Source organism: Acipenser ruthenus, chromosome 7, assembly GCF_902713425.1.
Source record: "Acipenser ruthenus chromosome 7, fAciRut3.2 maternal haplotype, whole genome shotgun sequence".
NCBI lineage: Eukaryota > Metazoa > Chordata > Actinopteri > Acipenseriformes > Acipenseridae > Acipenser > Acipenser ruthenus.
In genome coordinates this window covers 30744570-30770019 of record NC_081195.1, presented here as the reverse complement: position 1 = coordinate 30770019, position 25450 = coordinate 30744570, and the positions used below count along the sequence as shown (strand labels likewise).

General features: G+C 37.5%; 1 protein-coding gene across 1 annotated transcript; it reads left to right on the top strand.

The window, feature by feature from the left end:
• The first annotated feature begins 6506 nt into the window (after positions 1–6506).
• LOC117971819 (G-protein coupled receptor 83-like) lies at positions 6507–14908 on the top strand. The gene is made up of 5 exons (XM_059027854.1): positions 6507–6848; positions 9722–9847; positions 10269–10402; positions 11219–11823; positions 13947–14908. The coding sequence occupies exons 1-5, from the start codon at positions 6507–6509 to the stop codon at positions 13967–13969; spliced, it is 1230 nt and encodes a 409-aa protein (XP_058883837.1). The 3' UTR covers positions 13970–14908.
• The last annotated feature ends 10542 nt before the right edge of the window (positions 14909–25450 follow it).

Here is a 25450-nt window from a genome sequence, read left to right as displayed (position 1 = left end):
GGGAGTTTATTATTAGTTAAATTATAAAAAATTGAGATTATAAAAAGAGATGTTTCTCAGGAATAATTTGTAATAATTATTTTCAAACCTTTGTCAAAGAAGTCTTGAATTCAATATTATTTCATTGTGATACATCAACAAAATAAAAGTGAAAGTATAAATATCAAATTGCTATGCATACTATTGAATATATACATACTGTATTATTGGTGTTTGTGCCACACCCTGCCGTGGGGTCCGTGGTGGCTCTAGCAGCGGAATGACGCGAAGAAGGTGGTTTCTGTATGCAGAGCTCAGAGTTCACGTCTATGAAATCTAAGGTGCATGTGTGTAATAGGCTATGATATATATATATGTAGAAATCCTTGCATTCAAGTTTGTTTTACTGAAATGTAATAAACATATGTTATGTTTCTCCGTACAGTATGCACTTTAAAAACACTTACAATTTGAACTAGGCTTTAATTGACTTCAGTTACACAAGTTCATTGTATGCTTAAAATTAATCTATAATAATCTAGCCATCTGAGAGACATCGATGAAACACTGAACTAACTGGGTTCAGTATCTCACTGAGGCTTCAAATCATTCACAGGAGCTCATTGAGGCTTCGGATCATTCACATGATTCAGTGATTCACGAAGGCTTCAGGTGATTCAAATGGTCATCTACTGCTTCACATGAAACAAACAAGTGTTTTAATAGTTCGATACAAAACATTCTGATATATTTCAGCATTATATGCTTAGAAGTGTTAAAAATGACAACAGGACTCTAAAACCTAATGTTACAATACCACCTACTTTATGTAACCCTGGAAATGTTTAAATCCTGATTCTTTCAATCAAAACTCTTTTTACAATGTAGGTAGATGTGTTATTTTGCTCAGTTAAAACACACACACACGGTTAACCCTTTGTTAAATTATCTGTAGCATGTCTGAAGGAAGTAGAAGACATTCAAGAGTTTGGGAATGTTTCACCTTGTTTGCCATTAACAAGGTAACATGTCTTTGTATGCGGCTCTTCTGTCCTACACCAAGAACACCTCAGGGATGGTGCGACACTCGCGAGCAAAGCATACTGAACAGTATAATGTGCTTCAAGACAGTGGTAGTGCTACACCTTCAGCACATCGTGTACCAGGTATGTTCCATTCAAATTCAAGTAATCACTACTTTTCACTGGGGTGCTTTTGGATAAAATGGGCATTGATACACTAAGGAATACAAGACAGTAGTACAGCACAGTACAAATAATAAGAGAGCAGTTAAGGGGCTTACATCAGTAAAAACACTGGTGCCAAAAAAGAGATGTGAATGGGGTTAAAACTGTAGAAATAAATGGATGAATCAAAGTTTATTATTATTATGTAATGTTTTTTTTGCCTCTTCAGGAACGGCCATGAGAAAAAAAAAAAAACAAACTGTATGATACGCGGGTTGATATGATTACCAGGGACTGACAGCCTTTAGTGGTTGAAGATGAAGGCTTCAGAAACTGTGTGCAGGTTAGTGATCCTCAGTATACATTACCAAGCAGGAAGACTCTCAAGAACATGGTTACTTGTCAGTATACCATTCATAAACAAACAGTAATGGAGGAGGTGCAGAGAGCTGACCATGTTTGCCTAACAACAGATTAAATCTAAGTGTGGACAGAAGAGATCAATTTTTCAAGGAGTTTTTGTTTATTTTTATATATAACTTGGCTATATACACACATATACATTTAGAATGTAAATTTCATAATGTTTTTTTTTTTTCAAATGAGCAACAAATGAAACGTTTAGTAAAGTTCCAGTATTTTTTTTAATCAAGATGCTGCGTCTTGTTTTTACTTTTTAACAAACATTTTAGTTGTATTTTTCAACCCAATGATCATAGCAGCGTATACAAATGGAGCTAATATATTATTTAACGTTGGATTTCAAATGCCGATTTTTTTTTTAAATACTTTACTATCATAAATTATTAGCTAAATTAAACTTTTAGTTTTGTATTACAGAAAATGTAATTACTTTTCTTAGGCTACAAGCACAATTCATCACCGGGGATTCGAACCCGTGGTTTAGCTAAACTTCCCTAAACGATTTCCCATTCATTCTCTATGGTAGTGCTAAACTACTACGGATGTAATACTGCTGCCGCCGCTACGTGGTTTTGGCGCTGTTGTGCAGGTCTGTTCCTAAACCAGAGCTCCCGCCTCAGCTCTGCAGAGTGAGTACAGTGAGTGAGATATGAACAGCATAACCTGCTCGCGTAGCTCGGAGTGAAATACGTTAAAATGCGGTTATTTTTGTTTATTGTTGTTGTTGTTGTTGTACGAGTAAGTAAACGTAAAAAGGAGCTATTCTAACTATATTTATATAGAGAATAGAAAAATATATATAAAGATATAAATATCCTTAATTTCTGTACACTGCAGTTTAACCTCCTCCAACATAAAACATATTCTATATACAGTTAATATGTATTGATAATTGATTGTATATTATTAAACATCATTCTGCCATAAACATCACAACTTTCTCGCGTAGCTCGGAGTGACAGGAAGAATGCGGTTATTGTTGTTGTTAATTATTATAAGAGTGAGTCAATGTCAAAAAGGAGCTATTCTAACTCTATATTATATAAATAATATTGTCTCCAAATACCGTTAATGTGACTTGAATGCGGTTATAACTGATTTTATATTATTATTATTATTTGTTTGCTTAGCAGATGCCTTATCCAGGTTGATTTAAATTTACAATTGTAACTGCAATACTTTACAGTAAGTTATGTGCAAGTATAACCATGTAAATATATGGACACTTATCACTCTTCCTTAAATGCGCTTTACTTGCTCTTATCTGTCCCCTATTTTACTGCATTTAATCCTGTACTTTACAGAGTACTGTACTGTAATCTGCCACTAGTGTTATTCAATCTGTATTGTTTTGTATTTAATTATATCCTGATGTAACTATCACGGACACTTATCTGCTCCATTATTTAATCGTATTTTGTCATATACTTATACTTGCTAGAACCAAAGTCATTGTATTTTATCTTGCTCTTAATTGTATTATTACTTGTACTGTGATTCATGAAATGTATTTTTGTTTACGACTGTAAGTCGCCCCGGATAAGGGCGTTTGCTAATAAATAAATAAATAAATAAATAAATAAATAAATAATCGTTTAAAAGCATTAGAGACAGTGTAGTTAACTGAAGGTTTTAAAGTGAAAATAGTTACAAGTAAGATCAAATACAATATAATTACAATTAAAGCAAATGCAACCTGTGCAGATACAAAGTGCCAAACAGACAAGTGCAAGAACAAAACAAATATTTGCTGGCTAGCTTTTTTATTTGTTTAATTTATAATAAGTTAATAACCAGTGTGAAGAGAGTTTCATTTAAATCTGTTAATTGGACACAATTTATTCTTCAACTCCTAACAATAAACATATGTATAGTTTAACCAACTTGGTTGTTATTGTACAATTATTATGTATTAATTTAAAAGAAAAAAGCATGTGCTCACTCACTCACAGATAGATTACAACTAAAGTACAGAGGGAGCTTCTACAGAATTGACTGGAAAGCTTTTGAATTTGCTGGTTTGTTTATTTAAGGTCATACAGAGGTAGTGATCAAGTGGGAACTCTTTAAAGTGTTTTCACAACAAAGGATTCTGGCATTTTTATTTTACATTTTACAAAAGCAGACTCTGAAAAGTTGTCTTTGTAGACTGATTGTCTACAAAGATTCCATAAACTCTCACAGGTTATTCCACGTTGGCCATCTGTGTAACTAGATATATAAATAATATGCAATATGTGTATGTGTGTGTGTGTGTGATGTGTGTGTGTGTGTGTGTGTGTGTGTGATGTGTGTGTGTACATAATCAATCAATCTATTTTATATAGCGCCTTTCATAGTGGACCACCATCACAAAGCGCTTATAATATAATGCATTATGTTGCTGCATTTTATTTTTTTATGTATTTAGTTTAATGTTTTATACTGTAAATAGCTTAATTTGCATTCAAAATATCCTAATGATGTCTAGATCATTACATTTCAGTAGTATAGTCTCTAAGTGTGCTGAGTTCTGCCAGTCTCTGCAGTGCTTCCAGTGTTATTACTGGTATTATTATCAAATGGGTTAAAATTATGATAATACTGTAAAATTTTATATATACAAGGAAAGCTAAGTAACAGAAATATTAAAAGTTAAATATGTCGTGCAGCAAAAAAGTGAAATAGTTTAAAAAATAGTTTTTAAATAGTGAAAAAAAAAAGTTTATTCCAGTCTCCTAGTGCTAATGATGTGTAATGCCCAGGGACAAAAAAAACCTGAAAACAGCCTTATGCAGCAGGATTTTCTGATACACCTATTCTCGACTGGCTCAATTTAAAGCATCTGCAATTACACTGAAGCACTGGTTTACTGGTGATATATAAAATGTCATACTTAAGTTACAACACAAATTTTCGCGCTGGGTGTCAATCTCCTGGAGATACAGCTTCTGACATGTCCCTTTATTGTTTATCTAAATCTGAGGGAACACGGAGCCCCTTTGCGGCTTGGAACTTGGTTTCAGGAGACGAGGTTTCAGGAGACTTTTTTTAAAGAGAAGTTCTATCTACAGAACAAAAGAAAATGGATTTGCCCGTGCCTTTCTCCAACAAGTACTTCAAACCTCGGTTCCCGAATCGCACTTACCTGGAGACGGTTCGGTTTTGTGTTCCCGCAGCTTAAGTGTTGCTTGCATATAAAGGCGAAACCATGGCAACTTGTCATAAACATTGCAGACAAAGAACTTACATTTTAGAGTAAAACTGACCAACATATGTTTTAAAAATGGCACATTGTGTTATCGTTGTCCTTAAAAAGTTTTTTAGATGCTTAACTGTTGTGCACATAAGTAGCAACACAAAATTCAGTAAAAAATGGGTAATTGTATGTAAAAATAATGTGATATCTGTATAATGTGATATCTTGTAACAATTGTAAGTCGCCCTGGATAAGGGCGTCTGGTAAGAAATCAGTAAAACAAAATGTTCTCGAGGGCGGAGCTACTGTAGTCTAAGCGTGCATTTCTACAACGAGACGCTGGATGATGCTGACGTGCTTCATATATACTCGAATCTGGAGTATTCAGAAACACTTAGTTTGTACCTGCAAACAGGACACTTGGGAACTGAGAATACAGACTACAGAAAGACAACATTAAAGAAAAAGAAACGAATACGTAAGTTGATATTATTATTATTATTATTATTATTATTATTAGTAGTAGTAGTAGTAGTAGTAGTAGTAGTAGTAGTAGTAGTAGTAGTATTTATTAGTATTATTATTATTAGTGTTATTTGTATTACTGCATTAGCCATGGAATCGTTATATATATATATATATATATATATATATATATATATATATATATATATATATATATATATATATATATATATATATATATTATATATTACTACAGTACTAGTTCTTAACACAACAGTAGGTCTACTAGTGACGTTTTATCATATGTTCTCATCTGTATGGAAAATATATGGCTACTTTTGAGGAACTGTTTATACTTTTAAAAAAATAAAAAATAAACACACATTTAGTGTCAAATTACCCAAACAACAATTCCATAAAAACAAAGAGTACGATTTTTTTTTTTTTTTTTACTGTACTGTCATTTGAACTTTAGTGTTTGTGTCACAACTGTAAGTCTGCTGAATACTATCCCCCATTGAACAATGCCATCTATTTATTTCACAAAGCAATTTAAGCTAAATTTAATATATATATATATATATATTCTGCTGGTTACAAAACTGATATTTTACTTTAAGTCAGCCTTCATTTGTGCAAATCTTGGACGGAAACAAACAAACCTCTTACCCTACTTTTTTTCAGATTAAACAAATCGACCCGTTCCATCAAGGTAAGCCATTTGTTTTTATTCATTACAATGTCTCTAATTGTCCTTTGATTAACAGTATATGCCTCACTTAGGAGAGAAAACATTTGCAATGTCTTGCTGACTTGCTTTCTTATTTTCAGATGCTTACATGCAGATTTTATGTTGTGCTTTCGGAGCGGGAGTTTTGATGACATTGGTATGAACGTTCAGTTAACAACAAATTAGGAAAGCGAGTCAAAGGTTAACTGCATAACTTTGTTGTTTTAATTGGCCATGATTATTTCGCTGGCGCTACAATGAGGGAAACTACAATGCTTATATTTACGTTTGCTTGGCTTGGGAAGCTGGCGGGTGGAGGAGGGGTGGCGATATAACGGAAAAATAGCACTGTTTTTAAATTGGTGATATTTATTCAGAGAGAATAGCTTTTGGTATGTGAGGGTGGTGTTATAAAGTGGGACTGTAGTAGTACTATTTTTTTGTATTATTATTATTATTATTATTATTATTATTATTATTATTATTATTATTATTAGCAACTGTCAAGTTTTAAAGAAAAGTTCTATCTACAGAACAAAAGAAAATGGATTTGCCCGTGCCTTTCTCCACCAAGTACTTCAAACCTCGGTTTCCGAATCGCACTTCCCTGGAGACGGTCCGTCAGGATTTCAACACGTCCTTCGGCACCCTGTCTTTGCAGGACGTCTGTGATATGATAGCTTTACTGCATGCCGACAACAACACGCAGAAGACCCTGCTAATTGTCGCCTACTTGTTCATCATGACCTTCTCGCTTTTCGGAAACCTGCTGGTGTGCCTCGTCGTGGTCAAGATGAAAATTAAGCATGCCATCACCAATTTCTTCATCTTCAATCTGGCTTTAGCACATCTAATGCTAACTATTCTCAACATGCCGTTTACATTGGTAAGGGTTAATTCTCTCAAGATCCCCTCGTTGCTCCTCCCGCCTCCAAAAGAAAAAAAAACGCTAATTTGATTGTCTTAGGCCCTAAGTTCTCAACCGGGTGGGGGGCGTGTGAAACCTTCCAGGGGGGCGCGGTATTCGATATTTAGTTTGTGTTTGTTGGTTAATGCGTTGTCACATTATTTCTATCCTCCTCCTTCCTCCCTTTGTAACTTACTTACTCCTGTGTCAAAAGCGAACACGAACAGTGTATATGTATTTGATTGAACGGACAGTGTGACTATCCAGGCGGCTAAATAAACGCACTATATTAAATAGACAGTAATAAAAAAAATATATATATATAAAAAAAAGTTAAATAAAAAAAGAGGGGGGGCGGCATAGCAAATGTAAAAATAATTTACTAATGAAGTTAGCAGAGTCATACTTTCTCACTAAACAGCATGCATCAATTTATCATTTTATCTGGTGAATGAAGCAGTTCAACATGGTAAAAGCAGTACAGAGGCAGGTGGAGAAACAGGGTTGCAGGTGAGGTCTGTAATGGCGTAGTGATTATAACAGTGAAAGTGTTAGACTCAGTTTTGAGATATATTATTGTTTGAGGCACATTGTGATATGATAGTAGGCTAATGCTGAATAGTAATACTCAGCAAATAAAGTTAGCATAGCCATATATTTTCTCTTTATATGGCATGCATCAATTTATTATTTGTTCAGGTGAATGAAGCAATGCAACCAGGTGCGAGCAGCAGCACAGACACAGGAGAGCTAGGGATAAATGTTTGTGTCAGATAACTACAGACCTGAAAGCAAGACTGTTAACTGCACTCTATGTGAATAAACCTATAACTGCTTTTTGAAACATATGCCCTCTACAATGCAGTATCTTGTGTGTGTGTGTGTGTGTGTGTGTGTGTGTGTGTGTGTGCGTGCACGTAAGCTTGCATGTGCTCATGCTAGTAGCGGCAGGGGTATTGGTAGCTTACAGTAAGGCTGGGATAGGTTATAATTCAGGTTATTAGTAATTCTATAGCAGGGATGTCAAACCAGCTTTCAGGAGGGCCACTTTATCATAGTGTTTTGAGTGTATACCAGCCAACTTCATGTCAATCAAATTGTCCCCGATTCATGTCCAGCATTCATTTCAAGCCACCAGAAGTGACCATTTAACAGCTGTCTCCTAGTGACCGTGACTCTGCCCCCCTAAATAATTGTGTCTCCACCAATGTTCAAACCAAACCTACGCCCTTGCGGTATTTCTACCCTGCATCCAAAGAGGTTCCAGTGAAGCCATTTGATCTCAATTAGTTGCGGCTGTAGTAAGTTCAGCCTTTGCCAGCCTTTGCCTGTGCTTTGCGTTGTGAAATTCAGCACCATGGCCAGCGCTCTGACGTGCCGTTACTCTCTCGGTCTGTGTGCGAACAAGCCACAGTGAATCTGTCTTTTAATTGGTCTCACAATGCTTTAGACCCAAATAGCCTTCAACACTATGCATCACCTTGTTACAAGCCCTTTTCTTTAACCACTCGACCACACAGCCCTCGTCTATGCGTCGTTCCTATTCAAGCACCGCCGCAGTCCTTTTTTTAAACACACCTCGTTGTAATTTTATTTATGTCCTGTATTTTGTAAATTGCTCCAGTTAAAACGCTACAAGCCAGAAAGAGACCATCAGAAAGCGATACATCCGGGGCTCTCGAGTGGCACATCCAGTAAAAGCACTCACATAGAGTGCGCCCTATAGCCTAGACGTCGCCAGTTCGAGTCCCAGCTGTTCCTTTGCCGACCGAGGACTGGAGCTCCCAGGCGGTGGCGCACAATTGGAGGGAGGGAGAGTGTCCTCGGCTCACGCTCACAGCGCACCAGCCAATGTTCTTCCAGCGAACCGAGAGAGAGAGGTGTTTTTGAGCCAGGTTTTCCTCTACATTGTAGAGAAACCGGTGCATAATTCCCTAAAGCATTACTTATATTTATTTGATGATAAAATACTAGAATGCTAGCAGGCAATAAAGAGTCCAGCTATATGCAAACTTATTAACGTTAATGCCGGTTTTCCATCACTCGACTGTCGCTCGACTAAAAAAACAGTGAGAGCCGATGCTACAGACTAATTCTCACCGCAGGCTAATTCTCACTCCCAGGGCTGTGAAGGTTTTTTGAGATTTTAGCGATCCGAGAAGAGAGGATATGTGTCCTTAGTGTGATTTAACCTTTTTGTTATGTTAATTAAATTAAGATTTATTATTTTTATTATTTTAATTAAATTTACTTAGTATCCTTAATTTTAGTCATGGAGTGAGATTCACATTTGTATGTGTCTGTGATTTGTTTTATTGATAGTTACGTTTAAATTGTTATATTTTAATTAGTACATTTAAATGTGTATATATATATATATATATATATATATATATATATATATATATATATATATATATATATATATATTCAAATGTCATTCATGTACAGCTAATTTTATACAAGTTCTTTAAACTGGAGGTGCACACTTGTCTGAAACTTATATATATATATATATATATATATATATATATATATATATATATATATATATATATATATATATATATATATATATATCATCAGCTCTGATGCTAATCAATAAAGATCCTGCCAACTATGCATTGTATTAACAGATTATTTATAATTATTTATTTAGCAGACGCTTTTATCCAAGGCAGCTTAGAGACTAGGGGGTGAACGATGCATCACAACTGCTGCTGCAGTCACTTACAATAGGTTTTACGTCTCATCCAGATGTTTACGTTTTGTTTGTTTGATCATTTTTTCCCCATTGAAAATAGGGTCAGGTGAATGTGGGCTCAGTTTGTTTCCTATCCACCTGTTTGCAGGCTCGCTTTGTGAGCAGCACTTGGGACTTCAGGAAGGCGATGTGTCATATGAACCGCTTCACACATTACTGCTCCCTCCACGTGTCCACCTTCACCCTCACTGCTATCTCGCTGGAAATATATCAGGTCAGTGCGATCTACAAGACATGCCTGCCGTAACACGTTCTGTTCTTCACCTTACTCAATATAGTCACCCCTTATTGTTTTTTTTCTTTAAACCCAGCCTCACAAGCCAGAATCTAGTTGCATGAATAAAGTAAGCTCTTCTCATTTCAAGAAGGCACAGGCATTACAGGGTTAAACACATTTATTCTTTCTTTTTGTTTTGCTGAACATGCATTAGAATACATTTGAAGACATTGCAAAAAAGACCTCTAGTCGAAACATTTGTCAAAGACCGTTTCTTTTGGTATTGCCGCATATACTGCTAAGTAGAATTGATTTTTTTTCTTAGAGTTATGGGGTCAACGCCAAATGACAAAGTCGTGTATGTTTCCAAGATATCTCACACACCCAATGCCAACCCAGCGTGTTTTCCCTGTTTCAGGCAATCATGCATCCACTGAAGCCACGCATGACAGCAGCCCGAGGGATCACCTACATCTCATTCCTCTGGATCATGGCTTCCTGCTTCTCTTTGCCCCACACCATTTACCAAAAGCTGATGCATTTTGATCTTGGGTAAATGTATTGACCGCTGCACTCACACACAGCTGAGCACAGATCAGAAAGATCACCTCCCTTATTCACCTGAACGAGTTTTAAATGGTCTCTCCAGTTTTTAAAAAGTTTACTACTCTATACCATGGTCAAAGTATATCAGCGAGCGCAGCATGGTAAAGCGTATGCATAGTACAGCCTGGTAAAAACTGTAGTAAAGCAGGGTAAAGCAGGCTGGTACTGTATTATGATCGCACAGATGTTGTGAGGGGGTTACATTGGTTTTTATAATCACATTTATAACCGAAGAAACTAAGAACATTTAAGAATGAGAGGAGGCCATTTGGTCTATCAGTGCTTGTCCAGTTCTTAGAAGTTAATTGATTTCCAAACTTTGTCAAGTTGGGTCTTAAAGGATCCCAAGGATTAACCATCAAGAACATGACTAGGTAACCCATTCTGTACCCCCGGTGTAACAGAAGTGTTTCCTATTCTGTTAACTTAATTTCCAACTGTGTCACCTGTTTTTGTGCTGCACATAAAGTTCTGGCTTCAGTGGTCAACTTCTTTGAATTTAAATTATTTATTGTAGACTCATTACTGTAGTCTCATTAAATTTGTACATTGATGTGATGTATATGGATTTGTAAATTAACAAAGTTCTGAGATCAGCCGGCTACTGGGAACTGAACATGCAATGCTGGGCTGAATGGGCTTCTCACATTCATGAGTTTTCTTACGGGAGTAGCCGACGGCTTCCATGGCTTTTTAGCTGGCGATCTCACCAGCATGTGTTTTGGCATTCTTTTAATCACACCGTCTTTATCTGTCATCCAGGCAAGACAACACCCAGCAGCTGTGCCTGCCAGACTTCCCTGCTCCCTCAGACCTCTACTGCAAGTACCTGGACTTGGTCACGTTCATCATACTGTACGTGGTGCCCCTGCTGGTGATCACTGTCACCTACACCATAGTGAGCAAGAGGCTGTGGTGGCGCAAAATCACCAGGAACATTAACAGCAAGCAGTGGCGCCGCAATCAGAAGACCATCAAGATGCTCATGCTGGTGGTACTTGTGTTTGCCGTCTGCTGGTTCCCCCTCAACTGCTTCATGGTCCTCTCCGCCAGCAATGTCATCAGTATCAACAACACCCTCTACTTTGCCTTCCACTGGCTCGCCATGAGCAGCACCTGCTACAACCCCTTCATCTACTGCTGGCTCAACATCAAGTTCCGCACCGGGATAAAGGCCCTGCTCCAGATCTGTGTCTGGGAGAGGGACCCCGGCCGGGTGGACATTCCCGCTGTGTCGCTGGAAGCAGGGAGAAGGATTGCATTGCCCAAGGCTGGAGGAAGGAGGAAGTCCGACGGGGATTTGCGCAAACCTCGCCCGTTCACCTCCAGAAGGATGTCCGAGGTCCACGGTTCGGGCATCGAAATGGGTATGATTAACAACGCATTCTAAGGGAGGGCAAATCTTGTATGGGTGTTTCTCGTGTTCGCCAACTATGGAGATCTCCATTGCGCAACCCAGGACATTTAATATATAAAGTGCTGCTGTTGTGAATCAGTGTATGCAGTAGTATGCAAAGACCTTATGGAAAAAATGCCACTGGAGATCCTCATTACAATCCCAGTGTATTACCCTAGCAGAACCATTCGGAAAACACAGCATTACCAGCAACAAATTGAGGTGGAAAAAAAGAAATCCAGAGCGGTGCTGGTATATACAGCAATGGCCAAAAGATTTGCATCACCTAGAATTTTAGGAAGAGACATAATTAAAAAAAAACCTATATGAACATAATTTAGATCTTGAATTCAACATCATGCAATCAAAATAACTACAAAATGATATCGCAAAAGTCTAGCGGAAGCCATTATAGTAGTACAGTATTTCATGTTTTGATTTCGAAATATCACATTTTTCAATTTTTGTCAGTTTTTCATTAAGTATATGAAAACACTACAGCGGTATGTCATTCAATATGTTTACGTAACATTATTCATCAGGTTTCATTTCACTTTATGATGCAATATTAGTTAATTCTATAGGGTGATGATGCTAAACTTTTGAGCATATCTGTACTTTATATATCACTGATATGTTACCATGGTATTGCAATGGATTAGCAGCAGTGTGTATAGATGCATTGTGATACCATTGGAATGTGAACACACAACACCAATTTCATTTACTTTATATAGTATCTGTCACGAACAAACATCCCAGTGCGCTTAATAAACACAACAAATTGAATAAAAAAAATAACTCTTAACAGACAGATAATAAAAGGCCAACATTTTGGGTGCACTAACCATGGGACAGTTAGTCCACCAAATAGGGGAGGGGGGTCTAACTAACTTAAAACCCCTTTCGTCAACACACGCTAAATAATAATTTTGAACTGAACATTTTTTAATGCATACATGACTATATTTACAACTGTATATAAAATTTAGATTTTCAACAAAAAAAGTATTTGTTGGATAGCGTCCGTGGTAGTAATGGGTGTTGTTTGCGGGGTAGAGTAATGATTTCTATTACATTTTCATGCAAAGTGCAGTTTCTTAAGTTATACAGTCGTCTGCAGATTTATTAGAACACTCCATTGCTTTGGTTGTTCTGATTGTTGTGCATATAAAATCAAACCACTGTAACTGAAAATCTTTGAAAATTGTCAAAAGAGGCAAATAATCATTGTCTAATTTAACTGATGACTTTAAAATAGGTCACACATAGTTATTAAAAGTCGTAAGAGAAAAGGAACACACCACCACACATTGTAAAATGCAGGAGACTTTTCAGAAGTTGTTTAAGATGCCCAATTAAAGCACAAAGTGGTCTAACATTTTCACTCGAGTGCCTATTGTTTTTATATCACTCATTACAGAGCGGAAATAGAGCCCAGTACAGCTAACATAGTTTGGTGATTCCTGTTTATACCATTAAAATGTCAAAAAAGAGAAGTTGAGGTGCTCTAATACATTTGCACACTACTGTATAATGACTTGTTGTTGCCACTAATTATGACCTGCTTAACTTGTACAGTAAGTCATGACCAAGCCGAGTCAATAGAATGGTATTCAAGGTAAGATTTACACCAAAAAAAAATAAAAAATACATAAAGATTTCAGATTTGTGTTGTTCAGCTGTGGTTGTAAGCGGTGCTTTTACACATGCTGTTTATTTATTTTATTGCACGTTTCTTTGTAGTTATAGAATGCACTTTTTTTGTTGACAGAGTATGTCGATTTGATTTTATTTTAACTGTGTGATTTTGGATTTCACTGTGTTGTTTATTAATTTACATTGATTATTAATTTGATGGACACTGATTATCACTGCAGAAATGATTCCCCTGCTGGACCTGCTATTTGATCACAGGCGTTTTGTTATAAAAATTAACTGGAAGCTTGTTAAAAAATCTGGAACGGGTATAAAAGATTCAGGATGACAGCTGGCAGACAGACATGGCTGTTCTTGTGTTAAAGAGAAGGGCAAAATGGGATTACTGTTTGTGTTTGTTGTGTATAAACAGACTGCTGTTATTTTGTTTTAAAGGGAGGATTGGGCCAACTACCTGAGCTGAAACCGATTAACCGCCGTGTTTGCCAGCATTGATCTTGTGGAGCTTCGCCTGTATCCGTGCACTAGGACTTCTATAAAGGATGTTGTTCGATATATGGATTTGTGATGAAGCAGAAAACTAATGTGTGTGAACTTTGTCTGGGTAGAAAGATAAATGTCGTAAATATTACAGCTCTAAATATGTTTTAACTGTATGACTTGCTTGGCATTTTAATTATCGTAAGACTACTAGTATTTTAAGATTAGTTTTAAAAATATCTGTTGTACCAGTGTCTCTCTGATTGCTTTGTTTTGCTACATTACTGAATATATATTACTGAATACAAAGAACCTGAGCAGAGATAATCTCTTTATCTTTGTTTTCTTTTATTTTGGGTGTTAATTACCTTGGCATAGTCGGACCACAATTCAAAATTCTAAATACAGAATTATTACAAGCTTTATTGCTATCCCTGGTTGGTTTCTATGGGGTGCTTACTGTAAATACAAGTTTAATATCCAAGAGCATTGATTTCCTTAGATGGTTCTGTGCAAAACACTCTGAGCTGTAGGTGTTGCTTTTGAAAACTATAGTATATGAAGGAGGGGGTCAGTCTGGGGGTGTGTTTGTTACCTGTTTCGCTCTGTGTTGATCGGTAATGTCCTTTGTAACAAAGTCATCTTTTAAAAAAGAAAAATGTGTTCCTTGAATTGGATTTATTTGTTGATTTATTGTTTAATTTGTACAATGTGTGTTTTCTTTTTTAAACAAATGGTTAAAGATCTCCCACTTGTATTCAGACTGAGCAACCTCCCTCTGTTCTGTTCTGATGGAGAAGAGAGAGAAAGGGAGGCTCTTACACTCTCAGATCAGTCTCTCTATGTGCTGTACTCTTTGACCAATAACGTTCACTGTAGAATGCAATGTTTGGTATTTGTAACTAATAAATGGCAAACCTGGTTAAAATGTGAAACATGGTCTGGTCTCATCCTTATAGCATAAAAAAGGAGCTTATTCCACATTTAACTTAATTTTTAAACCTTACATTTGCACTGTCTTGCCAGTTGCTGGTATAAAGATTTAACATGCGTTTTCATACCAGGATGCATATAGTTAAGTATTTTTGTTTTTGTCCATCTAAAGCTTAGAGCAGTATACCTACCCAATTAAACCTGTACGCAACAGCGGAGGTATCTATCAATCAATTTGCTTCTCCACTATTATCATAATTATTTATTTCTTAGCAGACGCCCTTATCCAGGGCGACTTACAATTGTTACAAGATATCACATTATACATTATTTCACATTATACAGATGGTTCTCTGTCACCGGGCCGAGTGACTGGGTTTGGCTTGCCAAAAAGGATGATAAAAACACCAGAATTAAATTGCAAAAAAAACCGATTTATTTATATGAAACAAAAGAAACACAAGAGAAAGTAATACACCATGAGTCTCTCCAGCACCCACCTTCAAGGTTAGAACTCTCCCCCTGAGCATTCCAAGGCCTTTATATATAGAATTAATTTCCCATAAGGCAACTCTCATTTAAAGATACAGCTCTCATTTAAAAAAATAAATAAATAAATACAGATGCAAAAATGCTTCATTAGCATCATCAAAAAATATTTTGTCCAGATCCACACACATAAGGTTAACCATACACATATATAAGACAACAACATAAAGAAAAGTGCACTTTTAAATATTAGCTATGACCTTTAACCTCAGCAACCATTTTGTTTCTGCTGATGTGGCACTATCAGCCATCTTTATATGCTGAGGTATCACTGGCGGCCATCTTTTATACACTGCTGATCAGCTACTACCAGCAACAAGGATTTTTATACACAGGTATGAATAATACAAACTTTGGTTTTTTAATTATATTTTCTCTTTGCTTGTGTTGTTCTCCAAGAATGGGGATACACTGCAGTGATTTGGGGAAAATAGGGGAAATGGTAAGTCAGAATTCATTACTCATGCATATCACAAGCACACAGACATTCAGACATGAAGGGAAGTAGGAAAGGTTCTTGGAGTCAACAAAAATACCTTGGTACAAAAATAAATTAAAAAGCCACCCTGTCACATACCCTTCCCCTTAAGAGGGAACCATAGTTTCCGACATTTCTTTTTCCTGACCCACCTCAAATCCATACCTTGAGAGGTGGTCTGCATTCTGATGCTTACTTCCCGCTCTGTGGTTCACCTGGAAGTGATATGGTTGTAATGCTAGATACCACCTAGCTATGCGGGCATTTTTGTCTTTCATCCTATTGATCCAAGTAAGTGGATGGTGATCAGTAACCAGTGTGAATGTACTGCCTAAGAGGTAGTACCTTAAAGTCTCCAAGGCCCATTTGATTGCCAGGCACTCCTTCTCAATTGTACTGTATCGCGTTTCTCGGGGGAATAGTTTCCGACTTATGTAAAGGATTGGATGTTCCTCCCCTCCAGTTCCTTGACATAGTACTGCTCCTAAACCCACCTCCGATGCATCTGTTTGCACAATGAAGGGTTTGGTAAAATCAGGGCTAGTTAACACAGGTTCAGAACATAGTGCCTTTTTCAGTGTCTCAAACCCTACTTGACATTCATCTGTCCAATTTACCTGGTTCTTTTTGGACTTCTTGATTAACTCAGTCAAAGGTGCTGCAATTTGTGAAAACTTTGGGATAAATCTACGGTAGTAGCCAGCTAACCCAAGGAAAGATCTGACTTCTTTCTTTGTTGTCGGTATGGCTGCCTCTGCTACTGCTTCCACCTTTGACACCTCTGGCTTCACCTGTCCATTCCCCACTATGTATCCCAGATACTTTGTCTCAGAGCTGCCCAATACACATTTTTGAGGATTGATGGTCAAACCTGCTTTAGCTATTTCCCTCACCACTAGTTCTATATGTTTCAGGTGACTCTCCCAGTCTGGACTATAAATAATTACATCATCAAGGTATGCAGCAGCGTAGCCTAGATGACCTTGTAGTAGCCGGTCCATCAGACGTTGAAACGTTGCTGGTGCCCCATGTAAACCAAAAGGCATTGTGCGGAACTGATAGAGGCCATGGGAAGTAGAAAAAGCAGTCTTACTTCTAGAACCTTCCTCTAAGGGAATCTGCCAATAACCTTTGGTTAAATCTAAAGTGGTTATAAACTTAGCACCACCTAACAGATCTAGCAGCTCATCTACTCTTGGCATCGGGTAAGTATCAAATTTGGATATTGCATTCAATTTTCGAAAGTCGATGCAAAACCTAATTTGCCCATCCTTCTTGGGTACAATGACTACTGGTGAGCACCACGGACTGGTTGATGGCTCAATTACCCCTAAAGCTAGCATTTGCTCTATTTCCTCTGCCACTTTAGCTTTTAGTTTCTCAGGAACTCGATATGGTCTTTGTCTGATAGGGACATGCTGTTCAGTATCAATCACATGCTGAATTACATCGGTCTTGCCAGGCAGACCTATGAAAACATTCTCAAACATTTCCAACAATTTATCCAGATCAGCATGCTGATCTATTGACAAATTACAACCCCTTGGGATATCACACTTGGTTTCAGGATCTTTTAGTCTAGAATAGGCCTCTTCTGCCATATCCTTACCTAGCTCAGGCAGGATAGTGAGAGAAAGATTACTTTGTGCCCTATCAAACCAAGGTTTTAATAGGTTAATGTGAAAAATCTTTTTCTTTCGTTCAGATAGAGCAATTTCATAATCTACAGGACCTATTTGTCTGAGCACAGTAAAGGGACCCTGCCACCTTGCCATTAACTTATTCTCTGTGGTAGGCAACAACAACAAAACTTTACTCCCCACCTTGAGCTGTCTTTCTTTGGCATGTTTGTTATACCAGTTCCCCTGCTTGATTTGGGCTTCCATTACATTCTCTTTTGCCAATTTTGCAAAGTTAGCAAGCTTTTCCCTCATATTTACGATGTAATCAATTATGTTGGTGGAATCAGCAGTTTGCCCCTCCCAACTCTCTTTAATGAGGTCTAATGGGCCTCGAGGCTGTCGTCCATATAGCATCTCAAAGGGTGAGAACCCTGTTGAGGCCTGGGGAACCTCTCGATATGCAAAAAGAAGATATGGCAGCATTCTGTCCCACTCTTTAGGCTCTGACTGTACGTATTTCTTTAACATACGTTTTAGGGTCTTGAGGATGATAGGGACTGGTTCTTATTGCAGTGATACCCAGGAGGTGATATAACTCCTTTAACAAAGATGATGTAAAATTAGTGCCCTGATCAGTCAGTATTTCTTTGGGTATTCCCACACGACTGAACAATTTGACTAACTCATCTGCAATTCTTTTAGCTGTAGCACTTCTTAGAGGTACTGCTTCTGGATACCTGGTCATGTAATCGCTTATTACCAAAATATACTTGTTACCCTTGGAGCTGCATATTAATGGACCCACAATATCCATAGCAATCCTCTCAAAAGGGGTGTCTACAACTGGAATAGAGATCAATTTGTGTCTGTTTCTGAGCAGATCAGGCGCAACCAATTGACATTCTGGACAGGACTGACAATACTCTGCCACATCCTGATGGACATTTGGCCAAAAGAATCTTTGTAAAATTTTTGCCAGTGTTTTGTCTCTCCCCATGTGACCAGCTAGGGGAATTTGGTGGGCAACCTTCAAAATGTCCTTTCTAAAAGGCTTTGGGACCAACAGCTGTTTTACCCTTTTCCCAGTTTTGGGATGTTCACAATTTCTATACAATATCTCATGTTGTACCGTGTAAAAAGGGAATTTAACATTTTCAACATCACCATCATAAAGACCCTTGTACAGACTTGTTAGTGTAGTGTCCTCTCGTTGATGCTTAGCAATGTCCACCTTTTTTATTTCCTGTCTTAATGGTAATCCTGCGGATCTCAACCTTTTAGCCCTTTTCTTTTCTCCCTTTGTGAGATGTTTTTTCCCACCTCCCTCAAAGATATCTGGAGAAAAGGGAAAAAGTTCATCCTCTTCCAGGTCTGAGTCTTTACATGCACGAGACTGACTGCGTGTGATAACTGAAACAACAGAAGGTCTCACCTGAGGATTATTCAGCAAGTCAGTAAAGATGGGAATGTCTTGACCCAGTATTACTGGGTAGGGTAGGTTTTTAACCAACCCCACGTTCATCTGTAACTCCTGCTCATTAATCTTCATCTTTACATTTGTCACAGGATATTCCCTAGTATCCCCATGGACACAAGTGATAGGGGTGACCCCTACTGGTTTTTTGTTCCTGAGCAGGTTAGTTTTAACCAAAGTCTGGCGACTTCCAGAGTCTACTAAGCCTTCTATTGATTTTCCGTCTAATGTCACAGTTTTAAACATAAAGTTCCCTGCCAATAAGGACAGGTCATCTGGTTTCCCTTTAAAAGAAGTCTGGTTCTTTGGGCAAAAACGGTACAAGTGTCCAGATTTACCACAATTATAACACAGTCTCTCATGAGTCCCCTCTTCCCGTACCCTCTGATCAACTACTTTTCTTTCCGAAAAAACAGTATTTTGGATGGGTCTTACCATAGGTCGCCGTCGATCCGATTCCTTCCGAGCCAAAGTGTAATCCTCTGCTAGAGAGATGGCTTTCTCCAAGGTCTCGGGACGGTGCTCTTTAACCCAGGTCTGTAAGTCATCGGGAAGGACTGTCAAAAACTGCTCCAAGACGAGGATCTCCGTCATCTGCACTGTAGTCCGAGTTTCAGGTTTGATCCATTTATTGAAGAGCTCCTTCAGACGATTGCAAACCTCTCGAGGACTCTCTGCATCTCTGTAGCGGAATTTGCGGAACCTCTGCCGATATGTTTCAGAGTTAATATCATATCTTTTCAATATGGTATCCTTTACTTTGGCATAGTTTTTGGCATCTTGAATGTCCATTCCACTGTAGGCTTTCTGGGCCTTCCCTGTTAAGTTTGGTGCAAGCCGCAACACCCACTGTTCCTGTGGCCACTGACATGACTGTGCTACTCTCTCAAAAGTAGTCAAATATGCCTCAATGTCATCATCTGGCATCAGCCTAACCAGCTTGGGATCCTTCCAGACCGGCACTTGGCGAGATTCTGCTTCTTTCAGAGCTTTCAGCATGTCTGTCCAATCTTGGCGCTGCTGTTCTTCTCTCTGAAGCTGCTCCTTAAGCAGTTTCAGCTCTCGGAACTGCTGTTCTTCACGGAACCTCTGGAATTCCTCCACCCGGCGTTTCTCATCCTCCTGTCATCTTTTTTCAGTTTCCAGCTGCTGAATAGCCAGCCATTTTAACAGTGACCCTATATCTTCCGGTGGGCCACCTGACAGTTCAGCTGCTGGTTCAGAAACTGTGGTTGCTGTCATATTCTCTAAAACTTTTTAGTAATAATTCACTAGAGTTATTGGGCTGGGGTGGGTAAAAAGTTGAGCTAGGAGTTAACAGAGTAAGAACATTGAGAGGAAAGCATCAAAAGGCAATGCTGAGGAGTGGAGTGCAGGACTAAAGTGAAAATCCTAAAGGGCTCTTGAGAAAGCATTGCACAGATGCTGTGCCTTCAAAACAAGAAGCAGCCTCTATGCTCCAAATCTGACTTATAAAAAGGGCTTCATTTTAAGTGGGGTTCTAATGTAGTTATATGACACATCATTGCAACCATGTCATTTTTAAATTGAATTCTGACGTGCTTTTGCCTTCTGTCATGACCAAGCCTGGTGAATAGCGCTATATTTAAGGTAATATTTACTAATTGTAATAGCATGGTACGCTTATTGAAAAGATCAAAGCGTTCTGCCAAAATTGTCAGTCAGTTAAAATCTATGCTAATCAAATCGAAGCTCACTTTGGTATCAGTTTTACTCTGTGTTGATCAGTAATGTTGTCATCCTTTAACACAATTGAACACAATTATGTTGATTAACAATAAAGCAAAGAATCCTTTACCAAATTGAGTTCAAAGTTTCATGGACCCTATAATACTTGGGTGGAACAATGACAGGTTTCAGCAACCGTCAAAGGAAATTGCTATATGTCCAATGGCTATATTCACTCATCCTACACAAAGGGTGTGTGCGTGGCGTGCTGTATTCACTCTTCACAGATGTCTGGATACAGCTATGGCTAAAAGTTTTGCATCAGCTAGAATTTTAGGACTCTTTTTTTTAAGATAATAAAAAAAATTAAATAATATAATAATCTTTATTTTATAAAGCACCTAAATGCACGCATCTCAAAGTGCTGTACAAACACAAAAAAACACAGAGAACCATATATACATACATCATATTAAGAGTATATGTAATATAAAAAGAAATGACACAAATCAAAAAACCAAATCATGATAAAAATGCCTGATAGTAAAAGTGTGTCTTTAACTCTTTTTTAAAAGCATCAAGGGTCTTTGCATCCCTGATAGACTGAGAAAGGTCGTTCAAAGTTTGGGCACATAGCAGCAAAAAGCCCTTTCACCCATGGAGCGAAGTTTAGTTTTTGGGTATTGCCAATAAACCCGAGGATGAAGAATGCAGATTACGTACGGGTGTGTAATGTGTAAACAATTCAGCAATGTAACATGACGCGAAACTGTTCAGAGTCTTATAGGTTAACAGTAGTTTTAAATCAAGCCTGCTTTCAACCGGCAACCAGTGCAAAGAAGCAAGAACCGGTGTAATATGCGCGCCCAGTTTAGTTAAAATGCGAGCAGCGGAGTTCTGAATATATTGTAGCCTGCTGATAGCAGTCTTGGAGACACATGCAAACAACGCGTTGCAATGACTGAGCCGGGAAGAAACAAAGGCATGAACTAGCTTTTCTGCATCAGGCACAGACAGCATGGGGCGCAGACAAGCAATGTTACGAAGGTGAAAAAAGGATACCTTGGTGACATTGTGGATATGTGACTCGAAAGTAAGGCTAGGGTAAAAGATCACACCAAGATTCCTAAATACATGAACATAATATAGATCTTTTATTTAACATCATGTAATCAAAGAAACTACAAAAAGATACAGCCATAGTCTAGGAAGGCATAATAGTAGTACAGTGGTATTTCATGTTAGATTAGGAAATGTTGTGGTGCGTAATTCAACATGTTAACGTAACATTATTCAGCAGGTTTCATTGATTTTATGAAGCAAAATGTAATTGTATTGGGTGGTTCAAAACTTTGCTAATCAGTACTGCAGCTGAAATGGAAGGCGTCAATAAGACAGCTGGCCTAGAAGATCAATTCAAACACCTTTTTGTGTCTTCGATCCTTTCCAGTTAACATTAATTGCACAAAATGGGTGCTTGTTAGGACCTCTATCCTACAACTATACTGGCAAATCTTCTCAATAATGAGCCGCAATTATTGTAGTGGCTTCACCTTTCAATCCTTTTGAACATGTCCTGTTTTGTTATCTGCTGTGCAATTGATTTTCTGTTGATAAGCAAGACTGCAAGACATCCATGTGCAATCTAACATTTACACATACAAGTGCCTTTTGTTCCTATATCACTGATTATTGACTGAACAATGTAATTCTCACACACTGAGGTTTTCATGCAGGTATATAAAGGATGAGTTCTAATAAAATATGCACACTGCTGTACAGTCTATTATTTCTATAATGTTTTTGGAGTTAGTTGATAAACAGAAAAAAATTGTTAAAAAAATGACATTGAAAAGCTGCACTGTTTCGCCATGTTCAGGTAGCATGATGGAGTTAATTTATAGTGGATGGGCAGACTGATGATGTTATTTGTCAGTCTGAAGCTACTTGAGAAATCACACTAAGTGAAGGTTCTGCTGTTTATACTGATGACACATTGTACACTGATTACTCCTCTAAGAAAACAAACCATGTATATTATTATTATTATTATTATTATTATTATTATTATTATTATTATTTATTTGGCAGATGCTTTTATCCAAGGCGACTTACAAGTGTTACACGGCAGTACAAGGTTACAATGCAAGATTAGTATTTAAATACAGTATAGTTTCCAGTAAGTGCAAATAATACCACTAAAATACAATATGAAATAGGATGCTACAAGTTAGGATTGCAACAAGTTATATCTACAAATACATATTAGTAGTGCAGTAGTGTAAGGACAGTGCATTAGCTGAGGAGTCCAGTGCAGAGCCCCCCATATCCCCCTTGGAATTCAGTCTCCTATTTTATATTTATACATGTTAAACAGCTCTAAACAGTCAGCCCTTTCAAATCGCTTTCTTTTTGCATTTCCAGTCCCGTGTGTCATTTTCATTTTCTGCACATGCAACCCATGATTAAGTAGCATTGGCCTAACACAGTATAATGGGGCATCTTTTTTTGCTGCATCTAAAGCAGTTGTTCATTAATACTGCATCAATTTAAAGGACAGTTCCTACATTTATTTTATTATTTTTATTTAGGTCTCTTCATCCTAAATACTCTGCAGCCATGGCCAAAAAATATCAAAAGCCTACGAAAAATATCAAAACAATCAGAAGGATGTTTAAAAATATATTCATGCTGTACACAGGATACAGTAAAAAAAAAAAAGAAAAATTACAAGAACGACATTGTGTTCTGTAACAAATCAATACTAAAAACAAACCAGCTGGTAACCCTTATACAAATTTACCACAGTATTTTTGCAGTTCTACCATGCGATGTAAAACGAGGTCCTATTGTAAGTGACTCTGCAGCAGCAGCGGCACATTACAATTAAACTTATTTATAAAAAGTTCCTAGCAGTATTTTCCATACTAAAAACTATCACAAGATGCTTCTGATTATTATTCCCCACCCCCCACCACGGTGACTTTTTGTAGCTAAATTAAAAAAACAACACATAATAAATCCAATACATTGCTTTATCTTTCACACAAGGTGTTTCAGTTCTGCTAAATTTGAGAATCAATACTTTACAGCTAATGCCTAATTTCCTAGGTCAGTATGACCTGGTCAGTACAAAAGAAAATCCATAGTGGTGGTTATGGTGATCAGACCCCGGCTGATGCACACGGTACATTAAGGATGGTGAAAGTGTTCCGAGAATTTCACGCAGGTTCAATGGGCCAGCAAAAGCACTTTGAAGACAGAAAGAAAATCAGAAACAGGAAACCAAATCAACACTCAAAATGATGTAGCCCAGAAGAAGAAAATAACTAAAGAAAAATTTAAAAACAAAAAACAAGGTCAGAACAGCAGACAACCATTGACAAAATAGATGCTGATGCAGAAAGCTTATACTGCACAGAATTATATTCTGTCAGTGGTGGAGAATGAATCCAGTGTGAAACAACAACAACTTTGATTTGTATAGCACCTTATCACGTGCAGACCTGCACACCTCATGGTCCTGGAAAATGTGCTATGGTGAGTATCATGGATGGGCACACATGCTGTCTCTGGTGATGGTTTCATACATTTATTAAGTCTCCATGCATTGAACCTCATTTGTTCTTGCGCTGGTCTGGATACCACCACCCTGGGAGAGCTGGATTGATCCTACATCTAAGACGTGTATAAAAAAACAAGGTGTGTAACAGTGCTCCAGCTTTAAATGGGTGTTGGTAGGAGAATAATCCCATACATCCTACATGATGTCATTATTTTATAACATTCATTACAAAGGGCTTATGTGTGCTATTTTGAAGAAGAAAAAATAGCCACTGACTTGCTGTGTGTGTCCCTGAGCAAGTCCCTTAACCTCCTTGTGCTCCGTCTTTCGGGTGAGACATCATTATTATTATTTATTTCTTAGCAGACGCCCTTATCCAGAGCGTCTTACAAGATATTACATTATACACTATTTCAGATTATACAGATATCACATTATTTTTTACATACAATTATAAAGTTGGGTTTTTACTGGCGCAATCTAGGTAAAGTACCTTGCTCAAGGATACAGCAGCAGTGTCCCCCACCTGCGAATGAACCCACGACCCTCCGGTCAAGAGTCCAGAGCCCTAACCACTACTCCACACTGCAGCTGATGCATAGTTCACACACCCTGGTCTCTGTAAATTACCATGGATAAAGGCGTCTGCTAAATAAACTAATAATAATAATAATAATAATAATAATAATAATAATAATAATAATAATGATGTATACATTTTCTTAAAGGAAAGAAAAAAAGTTTAGCAAAACATTTGACAAACAGAAAGGTTTGAAAAATACCACTGGGTTTTATAATATAACAAATGTTGACGTTTTAAAACACTGTACATATAGAACACAAAACTAGTGGTGAACAAAAACACAGACACAAGTAGTAAAGACCAAACTACAAAATAAAAACAAAGCTACAGCTATGACCAATAGTTTTGCATCACCTAGAATTTTAGGATTGAGACTTTTTTTAACTATATGAACATAATTTAGATATTTTATTTAACATTGTGTAATTAAAGAATCTACAAAATTATATCACAAAAGTCTACCGGAAGCCATAATAGAAGTACAGTAATATTTCATGTTAGATTTCGAAATGTCACACTTTTCAATTTTTTGGCAGTTTTTAGTTATGTATATGGAAAACTACGAA

Excerpts from the sequence above, each read along its gene's own strand:
- LOC117971819 (XM_059027854.1), top strand. The coding sequence starts at position 6,507 with ATGGATTTGCCCGTGCCTTTCTCCACCAAGTACTTCAAACCTCGGTTT. Across the intron at positions 9,848-10,268 it reads TCTCGCTGGAAATATATCAG|GCAATCATGCATCCACTGAA; the intron begins GTCAGTGCGATC and ends TCCCTGTTTCAG. Across the intron at positions 10,403-11,218 it reads CTGATGCATTTTGATCTTGG|GCAAGACAACACCCAGCAGC; the intron begins GTAAATGTATTG and ends TCTGTCATCCAG.